General features: G+C 49.5%; 1 protein-coding gene across 1 annotated transcript; it reads left to right on the plus strand.

Moving 5' to 3' along the window:
• The first annotated feature begins 585 nt into the window (after nt 1-585).
• On the plus strand, nt 586-5,383 carry PNMA8A (PNMA family member 8A). The gene is made up of 2 exons (XM_072755356.1): nt 586-855; nt 1,008-5,383. Exon 2 carries the CDS (start codon nt 1,096-1,098, stop codon nt 2,590-2,592), a length of 1,497 nt encoding a protein of 498 aa, XP_072611457.1. The 5' UTR covers nt 586-855; nt 1,008-1,095; the 3' UTR covers nt 2,593-5,383.
• The last annotated feature ends 5,084 nt before the right edge of the window (nt 5,384-10,467 follow it).

A 10,467-nucleotide genomic window follows, 5' to 3' on the forward strand; every position in this document is an offset into this window, starting at 1 on the left:
TTGTGGGCAACAAGTTGAGGAAACCAGCAAGGAAAGAGAGGTGAAGGACTATATCCAGGCTTGAAGGGCATGTGGGGCAGAAGGCGGGAAGTTTCTAGAAGCTCCCAGATATTTCTGGAACCAGGGTAACCTTCGCTGAGAGAGCTGTCAGGAGCTGCGGCTCTGTTAGAGGACCTCAGGGCCATCAAAGCTGCTCCTTTCTCTGGCCCTCGGACTTCTGGTGGCTCCCAGGAGTCCCGTGGGCTCAACCCAACAGAAAGGCAGAGGCTAGGAGGGCTCGGATGCCATCGCACAAGTCAGGGCACTCCACCTCCGTCCCCGAGGCCCAGTTGAAGTGAAAAGAGTGGAAAGAGTCTGTAGGGAAAACCAGAGAACGCGCAGACCCTTCGCGAGGGGGGAGCTGCACGGCCGCCCCTCCCCCGGGCCGCCCCCCACCCCGGGCCGCCCCTCCCCCGGGCCGTCCCCCCCCCCCCCCCCCCCCCCCCCGCGGCTCGCGCGCTGGGCTCCGCAGGCGGGAGGGCGCGTCCCCAGCGGAGGCTGGTTGCCATGGCGACCGCGGGCGCAGGGGCGCAGGGGCGCGAGTGCGCAAGCGCGCGCTGCGACGCCGGCCTCGGCTCCGCGCAGCTGCGGAGCTCGAGGCGAGACGCCGAGCGCCGCGCGGGGGTCGAGCGGGGCCGGAGCGGGGGCGGCCGCCGGCTTCTCGGCCCGGTAGCGCGGGGCAGGCGGCCTGGGTGGGCCGAGCTGGCGCCTGGTGAGCGGCCCGTCGTGGGCCGGAGCTGCCAGATCCCACCCAGCCCGGCGGCCGCCAGCAGGGCCCGGGGCGGGCGGAGCGCGGTTTCCGGTCGCAGGACACGTGTGAGCCCCCGGGGCCGGTTCGGGGAGGGCCTGGGCGAGCGCGAGGCCGGGTTGGGCCCGCGGCGCGGTGGGGGGGGTGGGGGTGGGGGGCAAGAGCTCGGAGCCTGGCCGTCTTGCGGGGACTCTGACCTCCCTCTTCTGTCACCTTACAGGATTAATATTTAGGGGCTGCTGGCTCCCTGGTCCACCTTACAGACTCTCGAGTACACGTGGGATTAGAGGCGCCAGGTGGTCGCGACCATGGCCATGAACCTCCTGGAGGACTGGTGCCGGGGGATGGAAGTGGACATCCACAGGTCCCTGTTGGTCACGGGCATCCCGGAGGACTGTGGTCAAGCAGAAATCGAGGAGACTTTAAATGGGGTCCTCTCCCCGCTGGGCCCATACTTCGTGCTCAATAAGATTTTTCTGAGGGAAGAGAATGCCAAAGCTGCCCTGATTGAGGTCGGAGAGGGTGTGAATCTCAGGGCCATACCCCGCGAATTCCCAGGAAGGGGGGGCGTCTGGAGAGTGGTTTGTAGAGACCCCACCCAGGATGCTGAGTTTTTAAAAAATCTGAGTGAATTCCTGGATGCTGAGGGGCGCACCTGGGAGGATGTAGTCCGCCTACTCCAGCTTGGCCACCCCCCAGGCCCCCAGAATCAGCCCCGAGAGAACTGGGCAGAAGCTCTGGGGGTGCTCCTGGGGGCAGTGGTGCAAATCATCTTCTACATGGATGCGGAGATCCGCAGCCGCGAGGAAGTTAGGGTGCAAGAAGTAGCTGATGCCCAGGCAGTGGCAACCTCAGCCCCAGCCTCAGCAGCACGGAGGAAGATCAAGAAGGAGCCAGGGCGGGCTGCAGAAGTAGGTTCTGCTTTGAAGATCGAGAATCCTGACTGCTGGCATGACCTGGGAGATGAAGGGGACCCTCCCAAACCTGTGGTTCTCAGAGCTGGAGCTAAAAATCGCTCCAGGAGAAAGAAGCAGAGAAAAAACCCAAAGCAGGAATCAGTGCCTTGGAAGAAGCCCAAAGGCCAGCATTCCAACAGCTCAGGCTCCTTGGAGGATCTTGAGGCTGATGGTGCTGAAAATACGGAGGTCTCAGAATATATCAGGAGCAACAAAAAGCCCTGTGTGAAGCAGGAGGAGTCAGCTTTGAAGAATCCTGTGGCAAAATGTGCCTGGAAGGCTCCCAGTACCCCATCCCATGATCCCCCGTCAGAAGCTGTGAGTCCTGGGGTTGCTTTGGAGTCAGACCAAGATGGCGGTCAGGAGGGCCCCCCAAAGAAGAAAGCCATGAGCTGGGCCTTGGCAAAGAATCCTCCTCCCATGAGAAAGAAGAAGAAGGTGAGCTTGGGCCCTGTTTCATACGTCCTTGTTGATTCAGAAGATGCCAAGAAGAAGCCAGCGATCGCAAAGAAAGGGCCAGGCTCAAGAAGAGATGCCTCGGTTCGGAAGGCCCTCCGAGGTCCCCAGCCTGAGGGGTTGCCAGCCTCAACGTCTCAGGGCCCAAAGGCCAAGCCAGAAGGCTCTCCTCCTGCCTCTAGTGGTCAGAATGGCAACAGAAGTCATTTGGGTTGTGCCAGCAAGTGGATGAGTGGGGAAGAACAGGAGCAGCAGGTGGGCGCAGAGGCACTCGGGGGCATGGCAGGTCAGGTGGTGCGTGAGGAGGATCCCAGTGCAGCGGAGGAGGCAGATAACACACCAGCTGAGGCTTCAGAGGGCGAGAGCCCTGACCTCCCTCCTAGGAGCCCCTGAAGGCCAATCCTGGGGACACCCAAGGGCAAAGCAAACCCCCCACCTCTTGTTTGTTGGTGAGTGTTGCTGTGGTAGTCCCACGTCATTCCACCACTCCATCTGACCGAGCTCTGATAAAAATCGAATAGTTTAGGGTGATAACGGTTGTCAGAGTAGGTGGCTCTGAGGGTGGAGTTTTCTGGAGGCCTGGTTGCGGGATAGAAATGTTCAAGCATTTAAAAGGTCCAAAGAAGTAAGAAAAAAAATCCCAAATGACACCTGCTTCCCTCCTGAGCTCTTCTAGTATGTCCACAGAACCCAGAAAGCTTGGATTGGGGACCACCCATACCCGAGTAGTTGAAAGGAGACCAAGAAGTATCACATTGGGAACAGAGTTTTTTTTTCTTATTGAATGAACCATGACTTTTGACTCTTAGGGATCCAGTTTGGAAAGATGTGGCTCTTGGAGGAAAACTCGTAGGTAGGAGGGGTTAAGGGAGGGAGTATACCTCTCTGCTCTTTTCTCTGCCAGGCCTGCTTTTGCACATCCCCCTCTACTCACCTTCAGAGGTTGGAAAGTCGCTAAGCAGTCTGGGAATATTCTAGAATATACACTTATACGTACATGGGCAGGGTCCCTGTTAATGTTTTGCCTTCCTTCCTCATTCCCTGCTTCCTGGATAGTGAGCCCACATTTGCGTGCAGGGCCTGGCATTTTCTCCCACCTTCTCTGTGTTTCCACCATGAGGAAGTTAAGCAGAGCTCTTCAAAGCGGACCTGCCTTCCTTCTTCCTCCTCCTCTTTGACTTCCATCCTCCAGCTAACTAGCCAGAGGGCAAAAAGGTCCCAGGAGTTCATTTTGGGGGACAAGAACGCACACTTAGGCTTTGAAGTGTTTGCATTATAGGTTCTGTGACTAAAAATGGTACTTGGATTCCCACTTGGGGTCAGACACTCTCAGGAAGCTTGTGGGGATAAGGGGGTACCAATAGGGAAGAACTCGCACTTCTGGCTTCCCAGCCCTAATTCCAACCAGCGTCACCAAACTCTCCACATCTTTGGGGCTGAAGACACTTCTCCCATTTTATGTAGTAAGAGAGGGAAAAAAATTCTAAAAAAGCTGGCTGTTAATTTCTGTTCTCTGAATAGACTAGCATATCGTGTCGTGTGTGTGTGTGTGTGTGTGTGTGTGTGTGTGTGTGTGTGTGTGTAGGGGCAGGTGGCCGGATACCCGACACCAGTGGTTTTCTGGTGAGCCCTAAGGCATGCTCAAAGGTGTAATCCAAATCTCTGATTCATGTGTTTAAAAAAAAAAAAAAAGCTGGGACTTCAGCATCCTGAGCCAAACCAGTCATATAGGAGATGATCAGAATATTGCCTTGTGTTCATAAATGAACTTGGATTTTGTACAGGTCTGCAGAAGGTGTTTTCTGCCATCTGTTTGCATACAGCCAGACTCCTTAGAAGTGTGGCTGATGACAAAGGTTGGAAGCGGGAGACACTGTGTCCTGCGCATGCCCTGTAACGTAAGCTCTGGAAGAAGTTTCCCTTTGTAATTCACATGCTCTAATTCTGCGGTGAGTCTCAGCTTTATGATAGCACGTCAGCGTATTCACAAGGCGCTCAATAATAGTATTGTCATGCAGAGTTTTAGCCCTTTATGTGTCTGGGGGCAGCTCTCTTCTGACTTCGTTTTTGTGTCCGAGAACGTGAACAGTTGTTAGATGTTGTTACCAATTCTGCCTTGAAAATAAACATCTTGCATCAATTGATTTCAAAAACCTGGATGAGTCTTCACTGAAGATGCAGGAAAGAAAGAAACAGGTTTCCATTTGTAGCTATTCCTCCGCATGTGTGTGCATCGAGGTTTTTCTTGGGTTTGCGCAAAACAAAACACAGCACACTGGACTCTTCAAGATGAGGAAAGCCTGGGATTCCCCAGCACCCAGGTTCAAAATCAGGTCATTAAGACTTCATTGTGTTTTTTTTTTTAATTAATTTTTATTGGTGTTCAATTTACCAACATACAGAAAAACACCCAGTGCTCATCCCGCCAAGTGTCCACCTCAGTGCCCGTCACCCATTCCCCTCCAACACCCGCCCTCCTCCCCTTCCACCACCCCTAGTTTGTTTCCCCGAGTTAGGAGTCTTTATGTTCTGTCTCCCTTCCTGACATTTCCCAACATTTCTTTTCCCTTCCTTTATATTCCCTTTCACTATTATTCATATTCCCCAAATGAATGAGAACATACACTGTTTGTCCTTCTCCGATTGACTTACTTCACTCAGCATAATACCCTCCAGCTCCATCCACGTTGAAGCAAATGGTGGGTATTTGTCGTTTCTAATTGCTGAGTAATACTCCATTGTATACATAAACCACATCTTCTTTATCCATTCATCTGTCGATGGACACCGAGGCTCCTTCCACAGTTTGGCTATTGTGGCCGTGGCTGATAGAAACATCAGGGTGCAGGTGTCCCGACGTTTCATTGCATCTGAATCTTTGAGGTAAATCCCCAGCAGTGCAATTGCTGGGTGGTAGGGCAGGTCTATTTTTAACTCTTTGAGGAACCTCCACACAGTTTTCCAGAGTGGCTGCACCAGTTCACATTCCCACCAACATGTAAGAGGGTTCCCTTTTCTCCGCATCCTCTCCAACATTTGTTGTTTCCTGCCTTGTTAATTTTCCCCATTCTCACTGGTGTGAGGTGGTATCTCATTGTGGTAAGACTTCATTGTGTTAACAGATGGTCACCGTGATGGGTAATTGTAAACATATATGTTACAAAATAAAACTTCAGCAAAGTAAGTATCAACTCTCTTTCTCTCTTTCTCTCTCTCTTTCTCTTTTTTTAAGGATTTATTTATTCATGAGAGACACAGACTGAAAGAGAGAGGCAGAGACATAGGCAGAGGGAGAAGCAGGCTCCTCACAGAGAGCCTGATGCGGGACTCCATCCTGGATCCCAGGAACATGACCTTAGCAGGTGCCCAACTGCTGAGCCACCCAGGGATCCTATCTGTTGACTCTTATAGGTGAAGTCATGGATTATTTGAGAATAGGGTCCCCCCAGTGACCAACACACACACTGTCCTGGACAGAAGATACCTTTGTGAGGTATCCTCTTTGCTCTATGGCCCTCCACCAACACGGGAGGAACTCCTGCAGATCTTGTGGTTTCTAGAAGTTGCAGAAACAGGTGACCAGTGATGTGAATTTATCTGAAAATGTTCATTTTGAAAAGCAGCTGGAAGATGAAAACCCTTTTCTCCCCTCCCCTCAGACAGAAGCAGGTTTTTCAGCCACAAATTCCAGTTTTCTCCTGTCCAGTGCCCTCTCCTTCGAGGCCCTCCTGAACCCAGGTGGCCACGGCATCAGGCACCTGGGGTCTTTGTTAAAAATGCCATTTCTGGGCCCCACCTGCTGAGTCAAAATTCCTTGGAGGTTGTATCTTTACTGGGAACGTGTATCTTCAGCCATTTCTTCAGAGAATCTAAACGCATGCATAGGTTGGAGAGCTCTAGACAGAGTAGTCCATACTTGAGGGGAGAGAAAGGTCCCCCGGGGCCAACGCTGGGGTTTTCTGAAAGGTGAATGGAGATGGTCAGGGAGGGAAGGTGCACAAGAGATCAGAAGGGAAGCTGGCTTTTGAGGACTGGCAGCGAATGAGGTGCTGGAGTAGAGGCCCCGGGAACTGGCTTACTGATTGAGTGCTCACGCCCCTCACCCCAATGGAAAGCCCTATTTGGCCAACATCTTTACACCTCCCAAGATGTAGTCGCCTCCTCTAGTTTACCCACCCTGGCAGTAGAATCTAAAGGCTGACTTGGCCCAGAATTGGGGGATGGGGCGTGGGGGACACCCAGAGATGGGGCCAGGTGAGATGCAGCGGAAGCCGGCTGTCTGCAAGGAAGCCTCTCAGCCCTTCTCAGCATTCTGCCCGGGGCTGTGCCTGAGACCAAGGCCCGGCCTGTGCCATTCCTCTGTGGGAGATAGGAGTGATGCCCAAGAGCCTCTGTGTACACCACCCGAGGCCCTGAAGACAGTGTCCTCACTCATCTGTGCATTCCATCAGCCCTGAGGTGTTGGGCATGGACTCCATGACAGCCAGGAACAAGAGATTCTTGCCCTCCTGGGGCTGGCATTCTGGGGGGAGGTAGAGGGCACATACAGAGCTATGTGTTGGGAGGGGCGGTAAGGACACCACTGAGTGAGTGAGTGCGTAGGTGGGAGAGAGCATTGGCTGTTTTACATAGTGGTCAGGGAGGGCCTCTCTGGGGAGGTGAGGGAGTGAGACAGGCAGCTGGCTGGTGGAACAGCATCCCAGGCAGAGGGAAGAGTCAGTGTGAAGAATGCCTGGTGCGTTTGAGAAAAAGCAAGGAGAAGGCAAGTGTGGCCAGAGCAGAGGGGAGCAAGGAGGAAATGAGGGGAGATCAGGGTGGTTTGGAAGGCTAATCACACAGGGCTTGTGGGCTTTGGAAAGGATGGATTTTGGCTTCAGTCTGAGCGAGTTGGGAGCCATCAGAGATTCTGAGCAGAGATGGAGATCAGACTTAGGTTTTCACAGGCGTCGTTACAGGGGGGTGTGAGGGCAGAGCTGGAAGCCCAGTGAGGAAAAGAGGTGACCGCAGTAGAGACAGAGGCTGGGCGGGGGGCTCACAGAGGCTCTAGAAAGAGCTGCCTGTTACGTGCTGGATAGCAAATAGGAGAAGAATAAAGATGTAAGCTTATTAGCCATTTATCCTTTTCTCTTTCATTTTTAGGTACAATATTTTATATACAGTGACATGCACAAATCTTAAGTGAACTGTTGGATGAGTTTTGACATAAAATTTACCAACTTTACCATTTTCAAGTGTGCAGTTCAATGGTACGTTCACATTGTCGTGCAACCATTACCACCACCATCCACAGAACTCTCTTGATCTTGTAAAATGAAAACTCCATAAAAATAACAATGATTCCTCATTCCCCCTCCTCCCAGCCCCTGGCAGCCACCATTCTTCTTCTTCTTCTTCTTCTTCTTTTTTTTTTTAGTGAGCTTTGTATCCAACATGGGGCTTGAACTCACAACCCCAAAAGCAAGAGTCACTTGCCTCGCCCACTGAGCCAGCCAGGCACCCTATTGCCATTCTATTTTTAGTCTCATCAATTTGGCTAGTCTGGGTACCTCCTAGAAGTGGCCTCATACAGGATTCATCTTTTTGTGACTGGCTTGCTTCACTTAGGAGTATGTCCTCCAGGTTCATCTTTGTTATCGCATTTGTCCAAATGTTCTTTTTTTTTTAAGATTTATTTGAGAAAGCAAGCATAAGTAGGGGGAGGGGCAAAGGGAGAGGGAGAAGCAGACTTCCTGTTGAACAGGGAGCCTGACACAGGGCTTGATCCCAGGACCCTGAGATCACGACCCAAGCCAAAGGCAGACACTTCACCAACTGAGCCCCAGGTATATATATGTGTGTGTGTATATATATATATATATATATATATGTTTGTTTCTTTTTCTTTTGTTGGAAAATATTCATCATGTGGATACGGCACATTTCATTTATCCATTCATTCATTGAGGGGCACTTAGGTTGCTTCCACTTTTTGGCTGTTGCCAGTAGAGCTGCTAAGAACCTAGGGATACAAATATATCTCAGAGTTCCTGCCTTCCATCCTTTGGGGTACATACTCAGATGTGAAATTGCTGGATCATACAATAATTCTATTTTTAATATTTTGAAGAAATGCCATATTGTTTTTCATTGTGCTGCCTTTGTTTTAAAATCCCAGCCCACGTGCCCTCTACAATGCACTTAAAGAAGCAGGGGAGCTCAGCCACATGGCAGAAATTTCTCTAGCCCATCTGCTGTCTGCCCCAGTTGCACTACGATAATTATAGGAGCGAACCTGGAACCACTTTGGTCAGCATAATCTGGCATTATAGATGACTATGCTGATCGTCAATTGAGGTGTTCTCCTAATACCTCTTTGTGGGAAGGAGGTAAGTAGTTGTTAGTGTTAAAAATTCAACACCGAAAACAAAACCACCATTGTGCTTCCAAGCCTTAGGATCTGTTTAATTTGAGCATTTCCTGTGATTGCAGTGAATAGTTTAACATTTTTTACAGCTGGAGCAGCCAAGAAAATTCTAGAACAGACAAGGAAAGAGGATGGCCTTGTAGGTTATTAAAAGGAATTTTACAAATATGTACTGAATCCACAATCACAAAGCGACGGAACAGAAGAGAAAATCAGAAACAGACGTGTACTTTTGGGACAGTTAGTTTGGTCGTTTTGCAAATCAGAAGGAAAAGAGAAAAAAAGAAAAGAAAAAAAAAAGAAGGAAAAGAGAGATAATTGAATAGTTCCTGTTGTGCCAACTGGGACTGTGTGTGTGTGTGTGTGTGTGTGTGTGTCTAGTTTTCTTTATAAAAGATAAATTTGCTAGATCAAAGAATAAAGTATTAAAAACAACAGTACAAAAACTAGAAGAAAATATAGGTAAATTCATCCATCATTCTAGTGTGAGAAGGGCTTTTCTAAGGAGGATATAAAACCTGGAGGAGGGGGTGCCTGGGTGGCTTAGTTGATTAAGTGCTGCCTTCAGCTCAGGTCGTGGTCCTAGGGTCCTGGGATAGAGCCCCACGGGCAGGTGGGCTCCTTGCTTAGCAGGGAGCCAGCTTCTTCCTCTCCCCACACCCCACTCATGCTCTCTCACCCTCTCGCTCCCTCTCTGAAATAAAAAAAAATCTTTAAAATACATAAATAAATAAAACCTAGGGGCCCTGGAAGGAACATCAATTGTCAACACAAACATTTAAAGCCACCTTGTGGCAAATGTTACTATAAAGGAAAAGACAAATGGCTCACTTGGAAAATATTTCCACTATACATCACAGCAAAGACCTGATTTTAAAACTTTTAAATTTTTTTTAAAATTTATTTATGATAGTCACAGAGAGAGAGAGAGAGGGGCAGAGACACAAGCAGGCTCCATGCACCGGGAGCCCAACGTGGGATTTGATCCCGGATCTCCAGGATCGCGCCCTGGGCCAAAGGCAGGCACCAAACCGCTGCGCCATCCAGGGATCCTGATTTTTAAACTTTATTACCGGGCAGCCCCGATGGCGCAGCGGTTTGGCGCCGCCTGCAGCCCAGGGTGTAATCCTGGAGACCCGAGATCGAGTCCCACCTCAGGCTCACTGCATGGAGCCTGCTTCTCCCTGCCTCTGCCTCTCTCTCTCTCTTCTGTGTCTCAATAAATAAATAAAATCTTTAAAAAAAAAATAAACTATTACCAACAAACTCAAGTGAATAAGCAAAAGACTAACAGCCTAATAGAAAAATGGGCAAAGCATCTGAACAGGCATTTGCAAGTGACTAAAGAAATCATGTGAAAAGTAAGCTCACTACACTTCTGTTGCAATCAATGAAGTCAAAACAAGGTAGCATTTGCCACCTTTGGGCAAAACTTTTTACACCATACATATTCCTTGCTGCAAAAGTATTAGGAAAAAGCTTCATAGAGCCTATTTGTTTGCTTAAATTGATGCCAATTTTCTGTTTTTTTTTTTTTTTATCTCTGACAATTACAGCTAATATTTCCAAAGAACATTGGTAACCATTTTACACAACATCAATTTGGAGGTGCTACTTGGGTGACTAATTTCTTTTTTTAAAAAAATATTTCTCCACATTAAAACATACCATATCACAGGCACTTAAAAGCACCCAAACAGATACATTGTTTAATCCAAACAGCATTAAATATGTGGTCAGATTAACTCATTCCCATATAGATAACACAGTAATTTTTTCTATCCACCTCTGCTTATAGATTTGCCCTTTTTGTGACAGAAAGGGTATTGGGGAAGACCAGAGAGCTATGCTGGTCTGTGCTAAAG

The sequence above is a fragment of the Vulpes vulpes genome, chromosome 1 (assembly GCF_048418805.1).
Source record: "Vulpes vulpes isolate BD-2025 chromosome 1, VulVul3, whole genome shotgun sequence".
NCBI classification, from domain to species: domain Eukaryota; kingdom Metazoa; phylum Chordata; class Mammalia; order Carnivora; family Canidae; genus Vulpes; species Vulpes vulpes.

Excerpts from the sequence above, each read along its gene's own strand:
- PNMA8A (XM_072755356.1), top strand. The coding sequence starts at position 1,096 with ATGGCCATGAACCTCCTGGAGGACTGGTGCCGGGGGATGGAAGTGGAC.